Source organism: Mus caroli, unplaced genomic scaffold (assembly GCF_978045245.1).
Source record: "Mus caroli unplaced genomic scaffold, Mus_caroli_1 scaffold_1, whole genome shotgun sequence".
In the NCBI taxonomy this organism is placed as follows: Eukaryota; Metazoa; Chordata; class Mammalia; order Rodentia; family Muridae; genus Mus; species Mus caroli.
The window spans coordinates 130,291,543-130,318,047 of record NW_028227256.1 but is presented as its reverse complement, the minus strand read 5'-3'; the positions used below and the strand labels follow the sequence as shown (position 1 = coordinate 130,318,047).

Below are 26,505 nucleotides of genomic sequence, written 5' to 3'. Positions count from 1 at the left end.
GAGAGGCACAGCTGGAAGATCGGGAGCCTAGCGACTATGTTCATCCCGCAGTTACCCTAGTCTTGGTCACTCGCTTCTTCCTGAGGTAGGAACATCAGGAGAAAGAGACCCAGATGCGAAAGCCAGACTCGGGCCTTTTTCTGAGCATTCCTTCTTCCTGTGGGAAGAAAAGGGTTTCTAGCACTTGGCTGAGAATCATCTGAGGTACTTAGTAGAGGGAAGCTTATGACAGAGTAACAATCTCTCAGAACCCAGCTATTTATTTTTACAGCTGCCCTCAGCTGAACACCTAGAAAGCTTGCCTAGGGCCTGTTGAATTGACCTGGAGATGCATTTTAGGGCCTCGCCACAGACAGATATCTCCAGCCTCTCTCTCCCTAACTCCCACCCTCATTTTCTCAAGAGTTATGACTCAAGACTGGAGCATCCTCCCTCCTAGCTGCCGGAGAAGCTCAGGCATGACCGTGTGTGCAGCTGTCTGATGCTTGGCTCCCAGGGATTCATTTGAATTGAGATAGGAAGGATGAATGAGCAGAGACGTGAGCTTCCGTTCCAAGTATCACCCTGCCCCGCAGACCTCCTCCTTCGCTGTCACCCTTCTGTGCTGGGAAAGGACAGAATTGGATATCAGATCATCTCTTTTCTAGTTACTTTGGGTCTCCACCCCGCTTTTTCTTTCTTGTTCAAACAGGTAAAAAACAAGGAGCCCCTGAAAATCGCAACAAAGGTAACCTCTCCACCCACTCACGTTCCATCTCTACCTGCCCACGCTCAAACCAGACCTCTCCAGGCCATCTGCCTCCCTGCCCTCTCCATAATCTGTTATCTGCCTCTGTGGCCCAGTGCCTCATCCTGAGGATGGTGCAGAGATCTGGGGGTGGGCTCCAGGCAGAACAGCAGCACCCTCTGCTGTTGGCTTGAGGAAGCAATGTCCACAATTCTTTGGTACCGATCCGCTCTTCTCAGAGTGCTGAGCTCTGCTTCACTGTCCGCAGCAGCGGCAGTTTCTGGGTTGGAAGTCAGTCATGGTGGAAGGTGTTGGCCAGGCAGTCCCTGCACCCTCCTCTGCTAGCCGCCTCATGGGTGTCTTCTGGTTTGTATTTCTTCTCTGTTCGTCTGCTCTGAGGCTTTGGAAAGAGACATTTCCCTCTGCCTCTCTGCCCACTTCTTTCTTTGTTCTCACCACAGTCTCTGTTTTGTTCCTCCTGGTATGGTTTGTGTTTCTCTTGGTGGCTGTGTCTGCATCCCATCTCCGTCTTGTTTGTGCATCCGACAGAAGAGACCCTAACTCAGGAGGGAGTTCCTAGCAAACAGTGATGTTGGAGGGGGACGGGGACCAGCAGGAAATAGTCTTGAGGTAGCTCCTAGAGTCGTTTTTCCCCCATTGCACACATCATAGTATTCTTCAGAAATAAAGTCACCAGACTGGAGCACCTGGGCTTAAGGAGAAGGAACTTGAATTTCAGGTCTCTTTATTCTTCTTCCAAAGGGGAAACCCTGGGTTTGATGTGCCCCGCTCTCTGTTTTGCCTTCCTCTGTGTCTTTTGAGGAGCTTCTTCTCTTCACCCCACCCCCCCACCCCAAAATACTCAACTCAGGTCCTGCTCTGTACCTCCTTCTTCCCTTGTCCTTCAACTTATATAGAAGCTGAAAAATAACTTTGGTCTTGGGAGGGGTGGGGTGGGGTGGGCATCTGTCTTTCTTCCCTGATTGGGAGAAGGAGGTTTTAACAGAATAGACTAGGGCCCTTATGTTCTAGAAACATCAGCCCTTTGGTCCGTTTCTATAGTAAACATTCCCTGTTTTAAGGTCTGGATTCCAGAGAGGATGCTTATTAAGGGGATAGATGGCCTCCATGGTGTGATCAATCCCCTTGTTGCTATAAACCTGGTCTGTGGCTCTGAGGGGTGCCAGGGAGTTGTAGTAAAGAGAAAATCCAGACTGAGAAGCATCTTCGGCCTCATCTCCAGTTGTCAGACATGTCCCAAAGGCGCTAGCGGAGTCCTGTGTCTGGCATGGGTGAGGACCAGTCAGGGGTCTAAGGAACATTCCAGGAAGAAGACAGAAGGGCATCTTGCCTTCCACCAGCCTGCCGTCCACTGCTATATTCTTGCCTGCTCACTTGCTCTGTTCGTGTGTCTACCCTAGCAAAGACCCAGGATGGAGTGGCCTTGGAAATCCAGCCACTCAACAGCCAAGAGGGGATCGACAGTGAGGACAAGGAGAAGAAAATAACCAGGATACCCAAGAAGGAGAAGTCGGTGCTGCAAGGCAAGCTCACACGCCTGGCTGTGCAGATCGGGAAGGCGGGTGAGTGACTAAGCCTGCCTCCCCTTGCAGATTTGACATGATGTCGCCACATGTGCTGGCTGCTTCACCACATCCAGCAGGACTGGCCCTTGGGTGGCTCCTGAGCTCTAGAGCTGTATCTTAGGTCACTGTTGGGTTTTGAAGGAAAGAGATTTCCTCCTATGTAGAAAGGTTAATAGCCTGAGGTCTCTTTCATACAAATATTGGGGGGGGGGGGGTCATGCTAACAGGAAGGAGACCTTAAGAACTTTCAACTGTCCTGGAATCCTTCCAAGAACAGAGTTTGCTTTAGGCAGCTCCCTCCTTAGTTGTGGCCCAGCACAGAGCAATAAATACACAGTAACGATGCGGAGACCAAGGAAGACTGCTTAGTCTATTCAGCTCTATTCACAAGAGGGGTCTTATAGCCAGAGTGACAAGTGGCTTCCCCATCACCCACACCTCCCCTCCCCTCCATCCTCTGGCCAAGGGGAACAGCAGGAAGATGGTTCCCTTATGCAGTGTCCCTTGAGGTGTGGTCTGTCAGTGAGTATTCTGTGACCTCAGACTTCTGCTTGCCACCACCATATTCAGCCTGCTTCTATGGGCACAATTTTCCAGATGTCCTTACTAAAGTGCAGACTACCTTCAGAAAGCCTGAGGGCTTCCAAAGATCTGTGATAGACACAACAGCAGCCACCGTCTACAGCCTGCTCCTGAGTAGCCACATGGGCCCAGTAGCTGTCTTAGTGGACAGCACCAAGTCAGAGCATTTGAGTATCACAGAAAGTTCTGGAGGGAGTGTACTGACCTAGCCAATTCAGTCCAGTCCAGTACTTAGCTTATTCTGACTACCTTGAAATCCTAAATATAGACTCTCTGTGGATGAGCTATGAGTACAAAAGGCAATCGTTGAGCCAGGTACCCAGGTCAGAAACATTTAAGTAGATCTCCTGAGCCTCATTCTTCCTTGGGGATAAGAATTACCTAGAGATTGGCCACTGGTCTCCAGTTTCTTATTTCACATATCAATCTAGTCTAGGGTGACATAAACAAGATGACTTCCAACCCACAGAGAGCGAGCGAGCAAGAGAGAGAGAGAGAGAGAGAGATTCCCTAAATTTATACCATAGGTACCTTGCTTCCTTACGCTAGTCCTAGCCTTAATCAATCCGAAGCCAAACTAATCAATCTGAAGCCATTGACTTTATCCCCCATGGCCTTGCTGTGAAGCCATTGACTTTATCCCCCATGGCCTTGCTGTGAAGAAAGCCCCTGAAGCATTGATATGGCTTTAATACGAGTGTCCCCCAAATACTGTACTGCTGCTGGGTATACATTAATCCTTAACCCTCAGGATAGCCACTGATTTCCCCCCAAACATGTAAGATGACAAACTATCCCACGTGGTTGAAATTTTCTTTCACTGAAAGTCCCAGAAATTGCTGTGTCTCGAGCAAACCAGGATGGCCACCCTGCCAGTGTCTTCTGTCTCTGACCCCTAGCGTTCTCTTTGTAACAGTAGGAACAATAGTAGCTATCTCCTAGGGCTGTAGAGACTCAGCTGTGAAAGCCGAGACCTTTTTATGCCATGCTATGATAGGAGAAATCATGTAGGTGACACGTGCTAGCACTGTGGGGACACACTGGAACTAGCGTGTGGAACCTTCAAGAGGGAAAGTCAAAGCCGTAAGCTACTAAGTGGGCAGACGTAGTTGCTGCTTGGTAAACTCTGGAATGCAATCATAAAATATAGGCCACCTTGTTAACGGAACAGAAGCAAGCAGCGGCAGCCAGTCCGTGTGTGGCTGTAGCTGACACACAGTCCCCTTCAGACGTTGCAGTTTATTAGAAGAAAGGGCCTCAAGGCCATGACCCGGTAAGAGAAGGAGCTTCAGGCCCAATCTCTGAACAAATCTCAAGAACAAAGGAAAAATCAAAAATTGGGGGTGGGGGGATTATGTCAGGAAGCTTTGCACTGAGTGATTTAACGTTCAATGTAGCATGCATGATACAGAGTGCTCAAGTCTCTGTGGTCTGCTTCGTAGTTCTCTGTGGGCGGTGGGGCAGGCCTAGTGCTCTGAGTGGAGGTGCAAACTGATCTCTTCGCCTTGTGGAATCCGGCCATTTAAAAGTAAAGATTATCTTTTAGGAAGAAGCGTGTGTCCTAGCGTACTCTACTCTTTTTTGTTTCATTTGGTCGGGTTTTAGGGGTTTGGGGGATGGAGGGGTAGATTAAGCTGGGCTGAATTTATGATCGTCCTGCCTCGTCTCTTAAGTGCTGAAATTACAGATTTATGCCACCATAACCCAGCAAGCCCTCTTATTTATGACTGAAGAAGTTAAATTAGCAACTCAACCCATAGAGGTTTAACAACTAACACAAGGATATGAGTCAGGTTGGTGATGGGCTAAGAACAAAATCTGTATCTTTGGTATCTTTGGAACCACTGTGTTTAAAGACTTCGTTTTGTAAAAACAAAACCTCTAATGTCATTGAATGCAAGCAACAGAATGGGGAGAAGATTTTAATATAACTTTCTAAAGCTTATAGCTTTAAAAAGTCTAGAAAGAGCATAGCAAGCTGACCCCTGTCCGTGTGCCTTGTTGCCCTGGACAGGTCTGATCATGTCTGTCCTCACAGTTGTCATCTTGATTCTGTACTTTGTGGTTGACAATTTCGTGATCCAGCGCCGAGCATGGCTTCCTGAGTGCACTCCTGTCTATATTCAGTATTTTGTCAAGTTCTTCATCATCGGAGTCACTGTATTGGTAGTGGCTGTGCCAGAAGGGCTGCCACTGGCTGTCACCATCTCACTGGCCTACTCTGTAAAGGTAAGCCTGGAAAAATAGTGTTCCTTCAGGACAGAGACAGAAAGGGAGGGTACCCTATACTGTTCGACTGAAGGATAATCTCTTCTTCTGCCCTTTAGACACTTTAGGGAGTCCCCCGTGAACAGAAATCCTTAGCTCTGGAAAAATAGCCATTTCAGTTGGTTGTTTAAATAGCTGAGTCGAATCTTAAAGTAATGGTGCAGTGCATCTTTGTGCAGGACTAGAACTCAAGTGAAAAATGTGGACTAGGGCTTAGCCTTCGGCCTGCATCTGTGGGAACCCTGTTGGTCCTCTTTCAACTCCTTTCTCTTTTCCTTTGGTAGAAAATGATGAAGGACAACAACTTGGTACGGCACTTGGATGCTTGTGAGACAATGGGCAATGCCACAGCCATTTGCTCCGATAAGACAGGCACACTGACCATGAACCGCATGACCGTGGTGCAAGCTTACATCGGGGGCACTCACTACCGCCAGGTCCCACAGCCCGACGTCCTCCCACCCAAGGTTCTGGAGCTCATTGTCAATGGCATCTCCATCAACTGTGCTTACACGTCTAAGATTCAGGTAAGCTTTGCTATCCATCGCCTGGGCGCCCAGCTTGGGTGATGGAGAAGCAATACTCAACTTTGCCAGAAACAAATCTTCTGTCCCACTTACTTTTCTATGGCTGTGCTCGTACGCCATGACCAAAGCAACTTATAGAAGAAGGTGTTTAATGGAGGGCTTACAGTTTCCGAGGGTTAGAACTCAATGACTATCATGACGGGAAACGTGGCAGCAGGCAGGCAAGCATAGCACTGGAGCAGTTACTGAGGTCTCACAGCTCCATCCAGGAGCAAGAGGCAGAGAGCACACTGGGGAGGACATGAGTGTGTTTGAGACCTCAAAGACCCTCCCAACACCCATTTGACATACCTCCTCCAACAAGGGCTTACCTCCTAATCCTTCCCAAACAGTTCTGCCAACTGAGGACCTAGTATTCAAATATATGAGCATGTGGGGGCCATGCAGGCTCAACCCACCATACCCTCTATCATTCATCCCGTCTGAGCTGCCATCCAGCATTCTGTTTCCTACCCCGACAAGTAGGCAACAAGACAGAGTGTGGGCTGCTGGGCTTTGTCATAGACCTGAAGCAGGACTACCAAGCAGTTCAGGGTAAACATATGGCAGCGTCTACAGAAGAGTTGTACTTAACCCACATTTAATTATTCATTTCCCAGAACCAGGGAGTGCTTTAGAATATGACTTCCAGGACATGAGACACCTCATTACCATAGAGTAGGTGTAAGGTCCCCAGGACCTGTTTGACTGTGAGACAATGTCACCTTTGAAAGAACAGCAAATGGTGCCTCCCCCGTGGGCACTGGTATGCCTACCAAGTTGACCTGCTCAAGTCTTCTCTCTGGTCCAGAGCTCTCACCCATTAATTCTATGTCTGTTTTTGTTTCTGTTTTTCTTTTCTCTCTTAGCCTCCAGAAAAGGAGGGAGGCCTACCCCGACAAGTAGGCAACAAGACAGAGTGTGGCCTGCTGGGCTTTGTCATAGACCTGAAGCAGGACTACCAAGCAGTTCGCAATGAGGTGCCTGAGGAGAAGCTCTTCAAGGTGTACACCTTCAACTCAGTGCGCAAGTCCATGAGCACTGTCATCAGGAAGCCAGAAGGGGGCTTCCGCATGTTCAGCAAGGGCGCCTCTGAGATAATGCTGCGCAGGTGAGCCCCCTTCCTCCTGTTTTTCCCCTTTGAGATCCCCACCCCCTCCCAAGAATGTCTGAGGGACCATGCCAAAGCAGGCTGAAGGATGAGTGACCCTGCAGCCAGGTAGTGACATCTGAGCCTTTACTCAGGACAATCATTGCTTTTAGGAACTTTGCTGACTCCTTTAATAAACCCTCACACCTCGGCAAGGTGGTGTACCATTTTGACCCATTTTACAGAGGGGAAATAAACACAGTGACCTTGCACAATGTTCTCATAGAGAGAGCAGCTAACAGTGCCACAGTCAGGATTCAGCCTGGACCAGTCTGACTCTCCCATTTCCTAGTGAGTTCACGGAGGTAGTCAGGATATGCCCCATGTCACCATGCTCAAAGGAGCTGGTGAGCATACGATGACCATGTGCCTCTCTCCCCAGGTGTGATCGAATTCTGAACAAGGAAGGAGAAATCAAAATGTTCAGAAGTAAGGACCGAGATAATATGGTGCGCACTGTCATTGAGCCCATGGCCAGTGAAGGGCTCCGGACTATCTGCCTAGCTTACCGAGATTTCGATGACACAGAGCCCTCGTGGGACATTGAGAGTGAGATTCTCACTTCGCTGATCTGCATTGCAGTGGTGGGCATTGAGGATCCTGTGCGCCCAGAGGTAAGGCCTGCCCGTTTTTCGAAGTGAAGAGAAAGGGCCAGAAAGCAGAAGTGCTTGTCTCTCCGCTGACCACTGCTTAGGGTCCAGAGTCCAGTGTAAACCACATGAACCACCTCGGGGGTCACAGGAAGCAGGAGTGAATTTCTGGCCTAGCCACGACCCCAGACACGTTGCCTAACTACTTGTCACTTACGGAGACAGATGACTCTCCAATACCTCCTTTCCACATCAGCCGTGGAGTGCCAAGTCAGTAGAAGACAGCTTCCCTAGGGTTTATGCTATCCAAGGGGCAGGCAGTGACAATTTTGTTGGGCTTATTACTTGGTAAGTAGGAATCGTCAGGGGCAGAATTAACCAGAAGACAGCTTACTTACTCTTCAGCTACCTTCTTTCAACCGACATATTCTTTTCTGAGCAGTCCCTGTGTGCAGAACACTATTCTAGGTGCCAGGGGAAGTTCAAAAACTAAAATGGTGAGGGTGTCCTGTCATTTCAGTAAGCTCATGGGTGGGAGCCTGGACCACATGGGCAGAGAGTGGATAGAGCTGCTTCTGGGGAGGAGATCAGCGGCCACATCACCAGGCGCTGCCCACACCTCCCAGGGACCCTGAAGAAGGAGACACATCTGCCTCCCAAAGCAAATTCCCCTTCAACCTAGGAGATCATGAGTGAAATGTAATGTCCTCTGTGAGCTGAACATATTAGCAAGGGGACACTGAGCACTATAAAGAACAATCAGACAGAGCCCCTGTTCTGTCTCCACAGGAGTGAGAGCTGAGCCAGAGCCATAGATCACCAAGCTCACGGCCAGTTTTCCTTTTCTTCTTTGCTCCCCTTAGGTACCAAATGCAATTGCCAAATGCAAACAGGCTGGCATTACTGTGAGAATGGTGACAGGTGATAATGTCAACACAGCCCGGGCCATTGCCACCAAATGTGGCATTCTGACTCCTAAAGATGACTTCTTGTGCCTGGAAGGCAAAGAATTCAACAGACTTATCCGAAATGAGAAGGGTGAGGTGAGTTGGTGGAGGGAGCAAGGAGGGGAGGGAGGGCACGACTTTCAAGGGCATGAAGAGCTAGGTCTAGTGTGCAGCATCTGGGGCTTGCAGGAGCACATGGCTGGCTTCTAAATGAAAATCAATCCATCGTGAGACATCCCTTCCCCAACAGCTGCTCGTACAGTGAGTGGGGTGTCCTCTTGTCTTTGTTCAGTTTGTCTCAATGGGAGACAGAATCACTAACTTCATTATCTCTCTGTTTCTTTAACTCAAAGAATAATTTTTTTAGCCGGGCAGTGGTGGTGCATGCCTTTAATTCCAGCACTTGGGAGGCAGAGGCAGGCAGATTTCTGAGTTCGAGGCCAGCCTGGTCTACAGAGTGAGTTCCAGGACAGCCAAGGCTACACAGAGAAACACTGTCTCAAAAAAAAAAAAAAAAATTCTTTGTGTGCTGCTTTCCCCTACCTCACCCCTCCAATGTCACCTCCTTATGGCTGTGGGTGACACAGGCATGTGGTTGAAAGCAGTATGAGGATAGAATAGACGAAATTTTCCTGATCTACATGGACTCAAACCTAAGCCCCCAGCAGCTCCGTGGTAGCCTCCTGAGCCAGGGGTTAAGTTGACCCTCCTCCTGTAATGAGGCTAAGAAATAAGAATGGGCTTCCATATAGGAAATTGAGAGGGAAAAGGAGATAAAGCCCTGCTTAGTCACTCACCATCAGTGAAGCCATACTGACTTTTTCATCTCCCTGGAGGCCAGAGTAAGATAAGGGTCCCTCCAGGGCTATAAAGTTCCAGTACTCTTGGAAGCTGGGGTCATGTGGAGGGGTAAGATTTTCCTGAATAAGCTGCTCTGAGTCTGACTGATAGAGGTGCCTCTGGTATTGGCAGGTTGAACAAGAAAAGCTGGACAAGATCTGGCCCAGGCTTCGGGTACTGGCACGATCTTCTCCCACGGACAAGCACACATTGGTGAAAGGTGAGGTCCATCTGTATATAGCCTGCCAGAAAGGAGGGAAGACCAGGGTAAAGTCAGATAAAGAGCCATCCTTGGCCAAGCTGGAGATGTAGTCAGTGGCAGAGTGCTTGCTTAGTATACACAAGGCCCTGAGTTCAAGTCCCAGCACTGCTCTCAAAGAAGAAGAAGAGGAGGAGGAGGAGGAGAAGGAAGAAGAAGAAGGAGGAGAAGAAGAAGAAGAAGAAGAAGAAGAAGAAGAAGAAGAAGAGGAGGAGGAGGAGGAGGAGGAGGAGGAGGAAGGGGAAGGGGGAGAAAGGAAGGGGGAGGAAGAGAAGGAGGAAGGGGAAGGGGGAGAAAGGAAGGGGGAGGAAGAGGGAGGAAGGGGAGGGGGAAAGGGGAGAAGGGAGGGGGAGGGAGGGGGAGGGGAAGGAGGAAGAGAAAAGGCATACCGATTGAAGAGTTAGGCATGATGACACACCTGTGATCCTAGAATTTAAGAGGTAAAGGCAGAAGGACCCAAAGTTCAAGGTCATCTTCAGCAACATAGTGAGTTCAAGACCCGCCTAGCTATGTGGGACCTTGTCTCAAAATGAAATGAGCCATCAGCCAAACTACTTTCCTGTCCCCAGTAAGGAGTCTTAGGAGTGGTCCCAGGCTAGTGGGGACAACATTGAGTTTGGCAAACATCTGAGCCCCTGGCAAGTTTGTGATAAAGTAGAGTTGAGCTTTTTGGCTTGCAGTTTTAGTAGGGTTTGGGAGTTCTTTAGTTGCTGTTTGCTGGGAAGAGGAGCTAGTACAGTTCTCATGTAGCCCAGATTGACCTCAAATTCCCTATAGAGCTGAAGATGTCCTTGAACTCCTGATCCTCCTGCCTTTACTTCCCAAGTACTAGGACTAAGGGGTAGGCCGTCACAGCTATCTAGAGCTGACAGTAGGAGTGTTAGTCCCTAGCTGGTAAGGCTGAAGTGGTATCCTTGAACTCAGATGTCAAAGCCATCTCATGCTTTCCCAGCTACCTAGCAACTGTGTAAGGCACAAGACCAAGGCTACCTTTCTCAGTTCAGAGTGACCTCAGTGAATCAATTGCCTGTGGGTGGTTACTGTCGACCCAGCAGCAGAGACAAAGGAAGGTGAGAGAGTAGAGGCAGAATAGTAGAGACAGGGGTGAAGACCAAAGGTGTCCCTTTTGGGAAAAGCAGTACTTGCCACATGACTTCAGGTGTGTGTTCACTGTCGTGTGTGTCTGTTTTTCCCAGGTATCATTGACAGCACTGCTGGGGAACAGCGGCAGGTAGTAGCTGTCACCGGTGATGGAACAAATGATGGACCTGCTCTAAAGAAAGCAGATGTCGGGTTTGCTATGGTAAGCTCCTCTTGGGTCACCTTCTCCATCAGGAGCCAAGTGTCTGCTTCCGATGCCTTCGAATCCTGTCTGTGCTCCTCCCCCTGCGCCCCTACCTCCACCCCCACCCCCCCCCCCGTCTCCTACCAACCTGGCCAGTAGTGTGTGTGAAAACCAGACAGTGGTTGTTCAGGGAATCACAGAGTGGCTAACCTGGAAAAACAAGAGCACTGTGGTGATGCTGTTTGCCTGGGTGAATGATGGAAAAGTCAGCTTCCACAGAGAATATGGTCCGTGCTGTGCTCCTCGCGTGGGAGGTCACGCGCATCTGAGTCTTTTGGCAAGTGCCTTTAAAAGTCAAATATTCCAAAGACATGTCTTGCTTCAGTAAGGTAGGGTAGGCACTAGAAGTATTGGGGGGCCTGGTTTGGTTTGGTTTGGTTTAAGGCTTTTGCTGGTGGCGGTGGAGGTTTGATGGTTGTTGCAAGCACAGCAGCAGATTCTGGAGCTTCCGAATACAAAGCACTCCTCACACTGAAGGCGCTCATTGCTCCCAGCCCTCCAGCCACAGCTAACTGTTGTCGGAATCTAAGCAGTGCAAGGGAATTGAGGAAGGTGTGTGTGTGTGAGAGAGAGAGAGACAGAGACAGAGACAGAGAGAGAGAGAGAGAGAGAAATGAGAGGTTGGAGATGCACACCTGTAATCCCAACATTTGGGAGGTTGAGAGGCAGGAAGATCTTGGGTTTAAGACCAGCCTGTCCCACAAGCAGCTTGGCTACACAGCAAGACTCTATCTCAAAAAGGAAGAAAATAACCTATCTTTGTGGAGCTCTTTTTTTAAAAGGGGGTTGGTTATAGTGTTTTTGTAATAACATGTATATTTATGCATCTGTTTATGAATATATGCACAAGAATGCAGATACCCATGAAGGCCAGATACAGTTGTGAGCTACAACATGACTGCTAGGTATCAAATTCTGATCCTATAGAAAGGCAGTGCGTGTTCTTAACCACCCAGCCATTTCTCCAGTGCCTAGGGAACTCTAAAACCAACCAACCAACCAAAACCGGTTTTAATTCTAAGAAACTTAAAAAATATGCTTAAGAAGTTAGAATTATATAATGGATCTCTCTCTCTCTCTCTCTCTCTCTCTCTCTCTCTCTGCTCAGTAAGTACCCCCACCGGCCTCCCCTATCCAACTGAATTATTTTGTAGTCAATCTAAGTCATTTTGTCATTTGTATTCATAAAATTTTTGATTATTTCTCTAAATAATATATATCAACAAATCATGTGTAAATTATTACAGAATTTCTCATAAAATAAAATCTGGCAATTCCAGCCAGTCGGTGGTGGTGCACACCTTTAATCCCAGCTCTCTCAGGATACAGAGGCAATCAAATATCTGAGTTTGAAGTCAGAATCCAAATAGGATCCACACCTTATGGATGTCTGAGTTATCTCTGGAGTCCGACTCCACAGCAGTGGCTCTTAAAGTGTGTCCTGTGTGGACATGGAGGGACAGTTCAGTGTTAAAGAGCACTGTCTACTCTAACGGAGGGTGAAGGTTCAGTTTCTAGCTCCCACAGAACAACTCATAAGCATCTATAACTCCAGTCGCAGGTGCTCGGACCCCCTTTGCTGGCAGGCGCCATGCACGCATCGGGTATGTATACATCGATGCAAGCAAAACACTATACACATAAAATGAATTTTAAAAAAATGTACCTCAACTCCCAGTGCACCTGCACTACCTGGAAACCTATGGAAATGCAGACGCTTGGGCACCACTCGAGGCTCCTGGACCAGAAGACCTGGAGTTTAGGGTCCTAATGTGCCCAAATGTTTAAGAAAGCACTGATTTTTATATTAGCCTATGTCCCAAAGACTGTGATCATATTCACAAATTTACTAGGAGGACTCAGCCTGGTCTAAGCACTGTATACACATGGCTGGCGTTTGTTACAGACGTGTGTTGAGGATACAGTTAGATCACAAGAGAAAAAGACACTGGCAGAATTCCAGAAGAATCCATGTCCAGCCTCCTTGTGCTCTCACTGCTCCGGTGGGAGTCTGTTCTTCTATATTTGCACCAGGTCAGCAGTGTGTACAATGCCTCTAACTGGGAATCCCATCACACTCAGCTCACAAAGCTGTTATCAATACTGCCCTTTGGGGGAACTTTCTGTCACATACCAGAATTCCAGACTCCCAAAAGGGAAGTAGAAGCCAAACTATTTCAGCAGAGTCTACCAAGTGTGTCAAAGCTGCAGTCTGTGGGCTGCATGCAGCCAAGGATAGCTATGAGTGAGGCCCAACACAAAATTGTAAAATGTACTCTAAACTCTAAATACCATTAGATTTTTGTGTGTGTGGGGGGGGGTGTATATGGGTTTGTTGTTGTTGTTGTAACTCCAGTACATCCTTATTTTTGAGTGTGAATGTCAAGGTGACAGATTGTTACAGTGTCAAAAGGCTGGGCACACTTGGTGGAGTGAGCCACCCTGTCTCAGTTAAGTGCAGACCAGGAGTGCTCTGAGAACCAAGTTCCCAGTAGCCAGCCTTGCAAGTGGGCCTTTCTAAGGATGGCAGCCTGAAGGCCACTGTGCTGCGGGTTTGCACACTTTTTTGTCCTGGCTATTTCATGTTGAAGGAGCTGGGTTTTCCGTCTACACAGACTACTGTCCCAACACAGATGAATAACACGAATGTGTTCATTGTATTTTTGTAGTCTCCTTTAAGGTGTTAAAGTATTATCAAGTCTCCTGGATATTGTTGGGTCATTTGGTTTTGATTTGGGGTGGGGTTTTGTGGTTTTGGTTTTGTTTGCATCTTCCCCTATACGTGTGTGTGTGTGTGTGTGTGTGTGTGTGTGTCTGTGTGTGTGTGTGTGTCTGTGTACCCACCAAGGTATGGGTGTGGAGGTCAGAAAACAACTTTTAGGAATTGGTTTTCTCCTTCCACTGTGTGATGCTATGATCCTAGAAGCAAACTCAAGTCGATCAATCTGCACACCAAATGCTTCCTGTGAGACAGGGTCTCACTCTGCATCTGACTGGCCCGAAACTAGCTATATAGACCAAGCCTGCCTCTCCCTCAAGTGCTGGGATGAAAGGTGTCCTGTACACCCCATCTGGTGTGTTTTATTTGTTGTTTGTTTCATTTTGTTCTGTTTTGATGCTTCATTTGGATTTTGTGACATGATCTGGCCTTCTGCTCAGCCTGCAGCCCAGGTTACCCTCAAACTTGAGGCAGTCATCCTGCCTCGGCCCCCTTAGTGTTGGAGTCACAGTAGACACCACTGTGCCTGGTTTGTCCCTTGGGTCTTTATACATTAGTTCTAGAAGCAATCAGATTCTCTATCTTACTGGGGGTTGGGAAGTGACCCGATTTTATTTCCTTATTAACTTGATTACTGACACAAAAAGAGATTTCCCTTCACTTGGCCCTCACTCTGTGCTTCGGTCCCCACATGAAAGTCAGGTTAAATGCCTGACTCGCTTCCTTTCCTTACCAAAGATAACTTGCTTTATGTTAGTTTTTAGGTATTATTACAAGCACATGTTGGGGTTTTTTTCAGTACTGGGATTGAGCCTAGGGCCTCAAGCATGTCAGACAAGAACTCTGTCACTGAGGTACCTACAGCCCAAGTGGGGAAACTTGAATATAGATATGATATGCTTCAATCCATTACTCTTATTAGTGTCTTGATGCTGAAACCAATCCCTCATTAGCCAGGAGTCACCCCTTCAGTGTCTCTGAGAGCTTTTGATGTAACCCGAGGTGTCTTTTATTGCTTTTTTTTTTTTTTTTTGGTTTCTTGCCTGATAAGACACTGCAGAGAGGTTGAGCCTTGTTGTTGTGATTGTTGTTGGTAGTGGTGGTGGTGTTTTGTTTTGTTTTCTTTTGTTTTGTTTTGTTTTATTGAGACATGTTCTCTGTGTGTAGCCTGGCTGTCCTGGAACTCTCTATAGACCATGCTGGCCTCAGACTCACCGAAATCTACCTGTCTCTGCTTCCCGGGTTGCTGGGATTAAAGGCATGTGCCACCACCACCTGGCTGAGCCTATTTCTTATTTCCGGTCTGGTATCATGCATTCCCTCAGTGTGCCCTGCCTCGTTTTAGTGACAGGCCATATTAGGGAATACAATCAGAGCATAGAGGAGCATCTTCCCTCTGAGCACATACCGTGTCAAATGCTACTGAGTGGATAACAAAGCTAAGAAGTGAGCTTTCGTGGCCTGGCTGAGTTTCTATACCTGTTTTTAAGGTGAAATGCTTCCTAAATTGGCGGTCTTCATGTTTCTCACTTAAAAATTCTGGAATGCTATGCTTCTAATTCTCTCCTGTGTGTCTAGCTTCCCTAATTTTATATTTGCAGTTCTTGAGATAAAACCTGTGACCTCTAATGCTGTTAGTGCAATTATTGACTTTGTCTAAAAACTATGCAATAGTTATAAAATAATAACAATAATGAAATAATTATTAAAAATATTCTCTTATTATTTTATTTATTTTGAGACAGCATCTCACTATGAACCTAGGTTGGCCTCAGCCTTACTATGTAGCCTAGAAAAGCCTTAAACTCACAGTCCTTAGCTTCCCGAGTCCTGAAATTATATGCATGTACCACCACACAGAGTTAAATATTGATCTTTTTTAAATTAGTTATTGTTTGGTGATTCTGTACATGTACATATACATATTATTCTTATTGTTTTTTATCTGTAGCTATATCTTACAAGGAATGCATCATCAAATTACTAAAAACACATAATTTTAAATTAAAAAATAGAGGCTGGAAAAATGTTTAGAGACTAAGAACTTGGGCTCCTTTTCCTGAGGACCAAGGTTCTATTCCCAGCACCCACATGGTGGCTCACAGCTGCCTGTGACTCCATTTCCATGGGATCTAATGGCCTCTTCTGGCTTCTGGGAGCAGCAAGCCTGCTCTTGGTGCACAGACATACTTGCAGGTGAAACACCCATGCACATAGAATGAAATCATTTAACTTTTTAAATTAAAAGTAAGGACTGAGCCAGGCAGTGGTGGTGCGTGCCTTTAATTCCAGCAGTCAGGAGGCAGAGGCAGGTGGATGTCTGTGAGTTCGAGGCCAGCCTCTCTTGTCTACAGAGTGAGTTCCAGGACAGCCAGGGCTACACAGAGAAACCCTGTCTCAAAAACCAAGAAACAAAAGCAAACATAAATAAATAGAAAACAGTCACATAGGAGCCAGAGAGATGGCTTAGCAGCTAATAGCACTGGCCGCTGGTCCAGAGGACCCAGACTTGGGTTCCAGCACCCAAGGTGAGAGTTAACAACCATCCATACCTCCAGTTCCAGGGGCCCTGATGCCCGCTTCTGGTCTCTACAGGTGCCTGGGGCACAGACATGCAGGCAAAGCACCCATACACACAAAATAAAAACAAATCTTTTTTTATTAGTATAATATATGATACAATGTACTCAGTCCTCCTAGGTTAATGGTAGGTAACATCTATATGTTCTTTCCCAGCTCTCTTCTCTTCAGTTAACAGTGTAGCCTGAAGATTATGTCATAGTAGTGAGCAGACACAAGCACATCTCTCGTCTTGTTTCTTTTCACAGTGCACAGATGCTGCACAGATGCTGCACAGATGACGGCAGCATGTGGCTTTATTGAAGTTTAGGGGAAGGGACAGGATCGCCTAGCCTAACCTCCTGCCTCGGCATTATAGACAAGCTACCATGCCCTGCGCTGCAGAACGTTTTATTTTTTTGTTTTGTTCTGGTTTGGTTTTGGTTTTTTCAAGACAGGGTTTCTCTCTATAGCCCTGGCTGTCCTGGAACTCACTCTGTAGACCAGGCTGGCCTCGAACTCAGAAATCTGCCTGCCTCTGCCTCCCAAGTGCTGGGATTAAAGGTGTGTGCCACCACCGTCCGGCGGAACTTTTTGATAGGAAAACCGCATTATATACTTGTAATCTAGATAGTCTTCATTTGCTTCAATCTAGATAGTAAAATAATATTATTAGGCAAACAGAATAATATACTACACACCAGAATAAAGAAGAAGTCTCCTGGGGCTAGAGAGATGGTTCCACAGTTAAGAGCAATGGCTCACACCTACCTATAATTCCTTATTCAGAGGATCCAGTACCCTACTCTAGCCTCTGCGGGTGCCTGTACACATGGGCGCGTATGCATTGAGACTCATAAATAAAAATCTAAAAAAGTTTAAAGACTTTACAAGAATAATAAGCCCCTGTGGGTTAGAGGTTGCACAATGTATAATAGAAACAGATCGAGGCTGTATACGGTGATGTGCACCAGCACTTGGGAAGTAGAGACAGGAAAATCAGGAATCTGAGGCCAGCCTTGGCCACCTAGTGAATTGACCTTGCAAGAGACTCTGAGAGGGGCTAGAGGATGTCGGCCCATCTCCTGATCACTTATAGAGTCTTTCCTGCAAAGTGGCAGGGAAGCAAGGTGGGGAGGGCGGTTGTTTTCTGTTGTGGCTTCAATGCCCTCCATGCCTGCACCTGGTTCTGAGGCTCCTGGGTTCTTAGGCCCTGGGTTCAGATTGTGCTACATGCCCTTAACTGCTTCCCGCCCGCCTTCCTCTCCACCCCAGGGCATCGCAGGCACAGATGTGGCTAAGGAGGCGTCAGACATCATCCTGACCGATGACAACTTCACCAGCATTGTGAAGGCAGTGATGTGGGGACGGAACGTGTATGACAGCATTTCCAAGTTCCTGCAGTTCCAGCTCACTGTCAATGTGGTGGCCGTGATTGTGGCTTTCACTGGAGCCTGCATCACTCAGGTTGGGCGGGGCTTGGACGGCAGGGTGGCTCGAGGGCTGTTCTCAGGGGAGGGGAGGGGGGGAACAGCGTATCTACTCAGGAGTCAAGACAAGGGTTTCCCAGTGCTGCTCAGTTATCTCTACCAGGTTTAGTCTCTACCTGCTTGTTGAGCATGAAGATATCTACCCAGCATTAATTTAGCTTTTTTTTTTTTTTTTTTTTTTTTTGGTCAGCAACTATGAAGCACGCTTGTGTGGATTAATGTCTTTTCAAAGCAAGCTTGCAAGTCAGATGTTATGACCCCAAATTCACGGTCTACTGGGTAGTGGGAGCTAGGCCAAGTCAACAGAAGGATGTCAGTGGAAAGTGATGCGGGCTTGGTTTCTGGAACAAGCTGAACAACCTGGTTCTTCTTCTTCCTACCAGGATTCCCCACTGAAAGCGGTGCAGATGTTGTGGGTTAACCTGATTATGGACACGTTTGCTTCCCTGGCCCTGGCCACAGAGCCCCCCACCGAGTCTCTGTTGAGGCGGCGCCCCTATGGGCGAAACAAGCCTCTGATCTCCCGCACTATGATGAAGAACATCTTGGGCCATGCCGTGTATCAGCTCCTAATCGTCTTCCTCCTCGTCTTTGCTGGTGAGCCACAGCTGGGAAAGGGAAGGCAGCTATTGGGTGCTAGATTTAGTTAGTCGCAGAGAATGGTTGAGAAGAGACAGGAGCACAGTAGCTGGTGAAGTACAGACATACAGGCACACTAGCAGCTTTGCCAGTGAGTGCTGCCTGTGTGTTCTCAGCACATAGACATGGTACACATAGCTTTCCATCATGCCACACCACAGGGGCACAAACGGGACTGATGCCAACTGACAGACAAAAATCAGAGAAGTTGAGACGAGAGCCAACATTTAAAATATCCCATTGAGTGGGGCTGGAGAAACAAGTCTGCAATTAAAAGCACTTGTTGCTCTTGCAGAGGACCCAGGATCGGCTCTCAGCACCCACGTGGTGGTTCACAACCATCTGTAAATCCAGCCCCAGGGGATCTGATGTCCCCTTCTGACCTCCAGCAGCATGGGCATGCATGCAGACAAAACACTCATACACATAAAACAAAACAAAAAAGAATCTAAAATAATCTTTTAACTGTTTTATCTTTAAACAAACAAACAAACAAAACGTTCAATAACTGATATAACTCAGAAATGGCCCAATTCGAATGGTCTTTGTAATGGCCATAAGCCGTCAGGATGGCTGTTCTGTCTCAACCAGAACCCTCACTGAGACCACAGTCATCCTCTAATAATTGTCCTGCCCTACCAGGCGACCGACTGTTCGACATTGACAGTGGGAGGAAGGCACCTCTCAATTCACCCCCCAGCCAGCACTACACCATTGTTTTCAACACGTTTGTGCTGATGCAACTCTTCAACGAAATCAACGCTCGGAAGATCCACGGTGAGAAGAATGTGTTTGCAGGCATCTACCGCAACATCATTTTCTGCTCTGTAGTTTTAGGCACATTCTTCTGCCAGGTAAGATTCTGTCTGGGCTTGGGATAGCGGTGCTGGGAGACAGAGGGCAGAAGCTTGGGAGCTAGGAATCTCTCTATGTGCGCAAGGTTAGGAGAGGGAGTTACGAGGACCAAGGCTAAGAGTAAACACCTTGGGGGTCCCAGTTGGCTTTCCTGGGTACCCCGTTTTTAGAACTGAGCCCACTCAGGTGCTCCAAGGCAAGGGAGCATGTCCCCTGCAAGTATGACTTAGAGAATTCTTTCATGACCTTTCTAAATGTGCAGAAGTTCCATATAGTGACCTCCTTCCCATGCCAGCACACATAAAATGGCATGTGTATAGGTAGTGTAGGCTCCCAGTCCCCACCCTGGCCCTTTTGTTCTGAGTGAGTTTATGATTGGAAATGCTGCACGATTCACAGAGGAGTGATGGGTTGGTACGTACATAGCTGCCGGGATAACCCTGCCTGGGCTCCTGGTATGAAAACGAGGATCAAGAGCACAGTTGCCTGGTAGTGGGAAGATGGGGTCTTTCCTTCTTGTCCCAGTTCTGACTAGTGAACCTAGTTAGAGGTTCACTAAGATACTTGGCTACAAAGGATTATGGGAAGGCCACACAACCGAAGAACATCTTCTTGGAGCTGGAGACAGCAGCAGTTAAGAGGGGGCCAGAGTTTAAATTCCAGCATTCGACATCACTCGACTCCTGATCACCTGTAATGCTACCTCCAGAGGATCTGACACTCTCTTCTGTCTTCTGTGGTACATGGATTAGGGTACAGACCCACACATTGACACACACATGCACACACACACACACACACACACGTTCCTCTTCTGCAGTGCCTTCTCTCTGTCACACACTAGCCTACATCACAGGAAGCCTCCAACTTTCTCTATTCCTGCCAGGCCATATATTAATCGCTGTCACGATACTCATAGCCATCTATCCCATGATTCCCATTTGAAGTGTTCTATGAAAATTGTAGCTGTTGCCCTTCTCCACGTCTGCAGTTCTTTCCTGTTCCATTAGGACTCGAGCCCCAAGGGCCCTGCAGGGGGCGCTGTGGCCCTAGCCACCCTGGAGGTCTTGGCCTCCCCGTGGCAGGCCGTGCTTTGCTGTGTTTCAGATCATGATTGTGGAACTGGGAGGGAAGCCCTTCAGCTGCACAAGCCTGACCATGGAGCAGTGGATGTGGTGTCTCTTTATAGGGATTGGAGAACTTTTGTGGGGTCAGGTGAGTGTGTGGTGCCCTCTACAGATCCCTAAGGCTGCAGACCCCAGCTCCTTGTTTCACCTGACCCAACCTTCCCCCTTCCCTCCATCACAGTTTCAAGTTCCTTCTGTCTTGGGGTGCCAGGCTGGAGTAACCATTGCCTTCACTTCAGAACTTAGGTTCTCTGCCCCCCATTCCTAGAGACTGAAAAAAAAAAAAGCATTTTGAAACAAAAGTGGAAATTTTCCATTAAAAAATAAACCTAAGGATCTTTTAAAAAAAAAAAAAAGCAAAATGCAAAGCAAACATCGTGCTAACGATGCCACAGTCTGACCCAGGGCTACTCCACTGCTGTGGTGCTGCTGTAGTTCAGAGCTTTCCCTCTTCTCTGCTTCATGGTGGCTGGTTGAATGCCCAGCTCCCACGTGAGATAAATCAGTCCTACAGATGCTCCAGAGAGGAGGGTGACACTCAGATCAGCACAGCCTCTGGAAGCCAGCCACTGGGCTGGAATCAGCCTTCTTCTCTTCACAGACTTTAGTAGCCATGGGCAAGTTCCTTAGCCAGTCCATTTATTAGGGATCTCCACATAGGATAGCAGAGTGATCATTCCTTGTTAACTAGTGAACTATTATTGAACCAAAAACATGACAGTACCTGGTATAAGTACTCAGTGAGTGTTAATATTAATTGTGACAATGTCATCGTACCTTTGAGTTTCATCCTTCCCTTAATACCATGCTTAGTTCTGGCCTGGGCTGTTCTCCGCAGAACTCAAGTCTATACTGAGAATCCCCTAGTGCCGCTTCCCAAGCTAAAAGCGGGATTAAGGAAGGGATGAAAGTCAGTTTAGCTAATTGTGTTCCAATCCGTGTCTCAGTCCCTCCACCCCACATGTACAACACATCTCTCTCCCAGCTCGATTTGCCCTTGGCCCCATCTTCCTGATGTGTGCCTGCTTTATAGCTCTGTTCAGTTGTCTTAAAAAAGACAAAGATCCCACTGGGAAGGAAGAGTCAAGATGGAGACAGAGTGTGAGTGTAATGAAGTGGCTGGGAGATTACAGGAATCAAGTCCCCTTCTGTGTGTCCACAAATGCTGGCACCTTCCCAAGAGCAATCAACTGGAACAATAGGTTCATCTCCTGGGCAGCTTAGTGTTTCTTGGTGCTGCCCAGGTGGGAAAGGTATGAGGCTTAGGAGCCTCCCAAGGGCCTGGCTCAGGCCAGCTAACATCTTTTCTTCTCCAATGTGGCTGTTGTCCCCTTTGGCTGTGACTGCTCTCAGGTCATCTCTGCAATACCTACCAAGTCTCTGAAGTTCCTGAAGGAGGCTGGCCACGGCAGTGACAAAGACGACATCAGCAGGGATACTGAGGGAATGGAGGAGATTGACCTTGCCGAGATGGAACTTCGCCGAGGCCAGATCCTCTGGGTCCGTGGCCTGAACCGGATTCAGACTCAGGTACTCTGTGGTGGCTTGTCCTTACCCTGGGAGAAGTCTCCCCATCCTGGAAAAGGGTAGGAGGGCAGTAATTCCTGGCGGTCAACACCTTTACCCCTTTCATAAGGCTCACTGTTCAAGCGCAGCCCGTGTTCCTTAACTTCAGGGCCAACAGGGCCAGAGGTCTCTGGGGGATTCCTCTAGGAGGGACTAGTCGGCAGACTGGACCATGGGCCAACAGACTGGACCACGTTCCCCGAGTTCCTCAGCTGTGGTTAGCCCTTCAACCCATCCCCACCCCCACCCCAGGTTTGTCAGTGGAGCTGTCTTCCCACATAAGGTCTATTCCAGTACCAGCCGCCGACCCCAAGATAGGGACTGTGTAGTCCCTTCCCTGCCCTGAAGGAAGAACTAAGAGCCCTGATTTTATAACACTGGTAGGAAAAGCCAGCTTCCCTGAAGGTCAAGCTGCTGTCCGCAGTGAGAGCTGTTATCTGGGGAGGTCTTTGTTAAAGAAGCTCACCTTCTTCCATTGTTCTCCCTTGATGCAAGGCCTCTCTGGGGCATCTGATGATTAAGTAGCTATAAGCAGCAGTCTCTCTGTGCCTGATATCTTTGGAAGAATTCAGACTTGCTTCCCAAAAAGGGACTTTCTGAAACAGAGTACAAGTGAGTCCCCTGCTTGTAGCCCTAACCACATTTCCCCCGACTTCCCATGCATCGCTACTGGGACAGCTTCGGGGACCCCTCAACCTTTTATGATTTTAGTCCCAAGGTTCCCAAACAAACCGTCAATTCCAAGATCTTGAGGGGACTGTCCTGAGCAAGGCCTGTTTCTGTCCTGAGCAAGGCCTGTTTCTTCCCCCTAGTTCAAAATATTTCACTTCAAAAACTGGCCTTTGGCTGGTTTAGAAAATTGCCTGGCCAGCCTCCCACCCCCCTCCCCCCCATCCCCTTTAGTGTACAGGGAAGAAAAGCGAATTCACATTTTAAACTGCTTACCTGGTAGGAACTGCCTCCAAACCCCCCCAACATACCCCCCCTCCAGAAGACACCAGGTAGAAAAATGGGCAAGATACAGGTCGTAAACCCTGGGCTCCTCTCCTCTTTCTCCTAGGAAGGGAACTGAATCCTGACTTACATATATCACCTCATTCTATCAAGTCCCCACCTCTGCCCACCCCCACCCCCACCCCCACTGAGTCCCTTGGGTGCCTGTAGATCTTAGCACCTTAACTCCCAACTCTTCAGGTCTGCTCCTTTCAAAATAACCTCTTTGCTTTTCTTCCCTTCAGGGTCCTCTTCTACTGTGTGTTTGCTCTTTTTTTTTTTTTTTTTTTTTTAATTTATTTATTTTGGTTTTGTCCCTGTTTTTTTCCTGGCCAGGATCCCCTCCTTCCAGAGCCTCCTTGCTCTTGCCAGTCTTCTTTCTGGGGAGCTGAGATTCATGGCTCTTCCTTTTCCTGCACTCCCAGTCTGCATCCCCTCCGATCTCACATACCTTCAGGCATACCTCTTTCCCTGCTAGAGTGGAAGGGAGTTGGGCCAGATTGACTTTAAGACCTAAATCTGAGGCCAACCATGTGGTGCACATCTAACAACCTCAGCCTTCAGGAGGCTGGGGTGGAAAGATTCCTAGTTAGGCCAGCCTGGACCCTACCTCAAAAAAAAAAAAAAAAAAAAAAAAAAGCCTAAACAGCCTCCAACAACAGCCTATTGAAGATGCCGCTGATAAGATCCATCCACAACATTGTAACTGGCACCTAACTGAGCAAATGAGACTTGAGTGTGCTAACTGCATCTTCCATGTCCAAAGCCCTCCCATCCCCATCAGGAGGGATTTTGTTCTGTCTCCGGAGGATCCTAACAAAAGCCCTTACAGTCTGGCTGCTGGTCCCCAATTGCAACACGTGGGGTGGGAGATGTTGCCAAGTTACTGCCCAGTCCTGGCCGGGATTCCCCCCCCCCCCCCCCCGCTCTAGGCATTTCCTCACTTCACCTTTACCCTTTAGTTTGGGGGAGGTAAAAGCACTAGAAAGAAAACATTTGAAGAATTAAAGGGCTGGACTCTTAGAACAGTAAACTCAGAATGCAGTTTTCATTATGTAAGTTGGACCCTGTAACACTCTAAGCTCCTAGGAAGGAGCCTCTACCTTCTTAATGGGACCGAAATCCCCCCAAAGGGCAGCCCTCACCTCCTACAGCCTCAGCCCGCAGGCCACTGTGTGGGGAAGCATTTTAGCTCATGCCTGGTCTCCACCCCTAAGCATTTCATGGCTTCTCTAGAGGCTCTGTTTACAAGAACAGGAATCTGACTCAGGAGAAACTGAGTCAGAAATCCTTCTGGGGATGCAGTCACAGAATCCCAGTAGATCGCTGAAAGATAAAGGAATCCCTTTCTATTTGCTCCTTATTGCTTAGGAGTCAAGGAGAGGGTGGTAGATTGATTAAGATCCCAGATCATTGCTTACTGCGGGAAAGCGGTGATATTAATTGCCTCCATCCCTAAGAAGGAAAAAGCAGAAAGCCAGAGGGCTGCTGTGATAGGCGGGTGGGGGAGAGTGGCAGCAGAGGCAGCCTCCCGGCACCACTAGCACCAGTCTGCCAGTAAAGGTCTCCAGTGCTTAAGTCATGAGTGAGTTTCAGAATTGTGCTTCATGGACCAGCAGAATCCCTAAGCACCACTGTAGCTAGAGGAAGCATCAAAACAGACACCGCCTCCAAACCAAGCCACTCAACCTGGCAGTCTTCTCACCAAGGCCCACTTGTGTGGACTGCTATACTGCCCATCTTCTTTACACACGTGTTAACTTCCTGGGAAATTGGCAAAAACAAACAAACAAACAACTAGTTGACTTAGTTGGTGTAGAGACTCCTGGGTCTTACATTTCACTAATATGTACTTTGTTTCTGGTATGTCAAATTGCATGCCTTATTTTTAAGAGTACAGGTCAACATAATGAAAAAGCTACCTGTTACCATTGGGGAGAAGTTCTTTTGTGCCTGTCCATCCTAGGCTACAGGGGAAAAGGAAACCCAATCCAGGCTGGGTGTTTGAAAATCCATAGCAAATTGTTCCTTAAATGACAATGACGTGTGGTTTGCAATTACTGCCCTCCCCCGCCCCACCCTCACCTGTTGCTCTGGGTTTAAGGGAATAGCTCTCTCGCTCTCCTACCCCTCTCCCCAGCCCTCCTGACCCTGCCTTCCTCTTCCTTCTCTCTGACTGTGGAGCAAAGCTGTCTCACTCTCTGATTCTTTGCAGATTGACGTAATTAACAATTTCCAGACGGGAGCCCCCTTAAAGAGAGTCCGAGAGAACATGACTCAACACCTTGATGTAAAACTGGTTCCTAGCTCCTATTCCGCAGCAGTTGCATCACTCAGAACTTGCCCCTCCATCTCTTCTGCCATCTCTTCTGCAGTTACATCTCCTCCTGTGGGCAGTGAGTGAGAGTATGTTACAATGCATGATTTACTAAAGCGACCACAAGAGAGCACGTGGCATCCACTTTAACCAACCATGGTTACTAGTGCTTTTCGGGTCCCCCACCCACCCCTTTGATCTTTTGACTTAAGGGAAGAAAAGAAAAAAATTCTCCCCTACCCCAGCTAAAACCAGGCTGGATACCCTGGTTTCATTTTATTGTTTTTTTAATGTTGGAAAGTTATTAACCTTAACTAACCCTGTTTTCTGATTGTTCCTCTGCATTGCTCACTGCTTCTTTCCTTGAGTTGCTTTGTTTTGTTTTTCTTTGTTTCACCCCGTCCTGCTTTGTTCCTCCCCTCCTCTTCTAACTCCGCCTCTTCAGATGTGACATTAATCCCACCCCTCCCCAACCCCCACAGGACTAGGAACTCTGTGTTAGGGGTGAGGGAGCCTCTGCCCAGGGGATGCTTAGCCAGGGTCTGTCCTGATGGAGCCAGTGCTCAACTGTTCACTGATAACAGTCTTTGTGGCTACCACTGTACTGTTACCTGGCAACAAAAGTTGTAACTTAGATTGGAAAGAGGAAGTCAGCTCAAAGAGTGGTGTCTTACCTCTCAGAGATGACCTTAAATCAAACTCTAGTTCCAGAACCAATTAGCGCACATACAACCCAGCCGCCGGGAGGCTAAGGCCGGAGGATTGTGAGTTTACGCCCTCCCCTCCCCCACTTCTCATCGTTTTGTCTAGTTTGATCGTCCAGCCAGCCTTTGTATCATACTTTGCATATTCCGTTTTAGGAAACCCTGTCTGTCCAGGCTTAATTGGCACCTGTAGGTTTTAATGTAGGACTTGCTGCTCCCTCTGGTAGATTATTAGACACTTGCTACTGCCTTCCTGTTTCTGGTCTATTTACCTTCCCAGAACAGAGGGAGGCAGAGGGGAGAGACAGTCAGCACAGTTTCCAGTGAGGGAATGTCCTCTGTCATCACACGTGTTACATACTTGAGTGTCCCGTCCATCCCTCCCCACAGCCAGCCCTAAGTTGCCAGTGGCCTGTGATCACATGACCGCCAGGCAGCTTTTCCAGGCTTCAATTTGTTCTTGCCTTTTAGCCACCCATAAAAGTTCTGGTAAGAGTTTGGAGTTGAGGGTGGGGCTACAGTGATACCTGCTGTTTGTTGAGGCCCAAAGGCAGGTCTGAAGACACTAAAAAGTCTTACCCTGCAAAAACCTCTCCTTCTAGTCCTGCCACATTCCTCTACTAACCTTTTCTCTCTCTTAGTTCTGCCCTCCCTTTCTAAGAGTCCTGCTGAGTTT

General features: G+C 47.9%; 1 protein-coding gene across 8 annotated transcripts in view; it reads left to right on the top strand.

Annotated features, from left to right (window-relative positions):
* Positions 1-26,505, top strand: part of Atp2b4 (ATPase plasma membrane Ca2+ transporting 4) — a 96,880-nt gene that overhangs the window by 62,847 nt on the left and 7,528 nt on the right. For 3 of the 8 annotated variants that reach the window (XM_021168876.3, XM_029477607.2, XM_029477600.2), the window contains 14 exons: positions 692-727; positions 2,149-2,310; positions 4,910-5,124; positions 5,448-5,690; positions 6,599-6,840; positions 7,262-7,493; positions 8,333-8,512; positions 9,389-9,476; positions 10,712-10,818; positions 17,414-17,605; positions 18,012-18,225; positions 18,910-19,121; positions 20,230-20,337; positions 21,603-21,779. In XM_021168876.3, the coding sequence (XP_021024535.1) occupies positions 692-727; positions 2,149-2,310; positions 4,910-5,124; positions 5,448-5,690; positions 6,599-6,840; positions 7,262-7,493; positions 8,333-8,512; positions 9,389-9,476; positions 10,712-10,818; positions 17,414-17,605; positions 18,012-18,225; positions 18,910-19,121; positions 20,230-20,337; positions 21,603-21,779 (2,408 nt within the window). Of the gene's footprint in view, positions 1-691; positions 728-2,148; positions 2,311-4,909; positions 5,125-5,447; positions 5,691-6,598; positions 6,841-7,261; positions 7,494-8,332; positions 8,513-9,388; positions 9,477-10,711; positions 10,819-17,413; positions 17,606-18,011; positions 18,226-18,909; positions 19,122-20,229; positions 20,338-21,602; positions 21,780-25,023; positions 25,215-26,505 lie in introns of all 8 variants that reach the window. The other 5 variants (XM_029477620.2, XM_029477625.2, XM_029477631.2 and 2 more) reach the window with 5 other exon arrangements.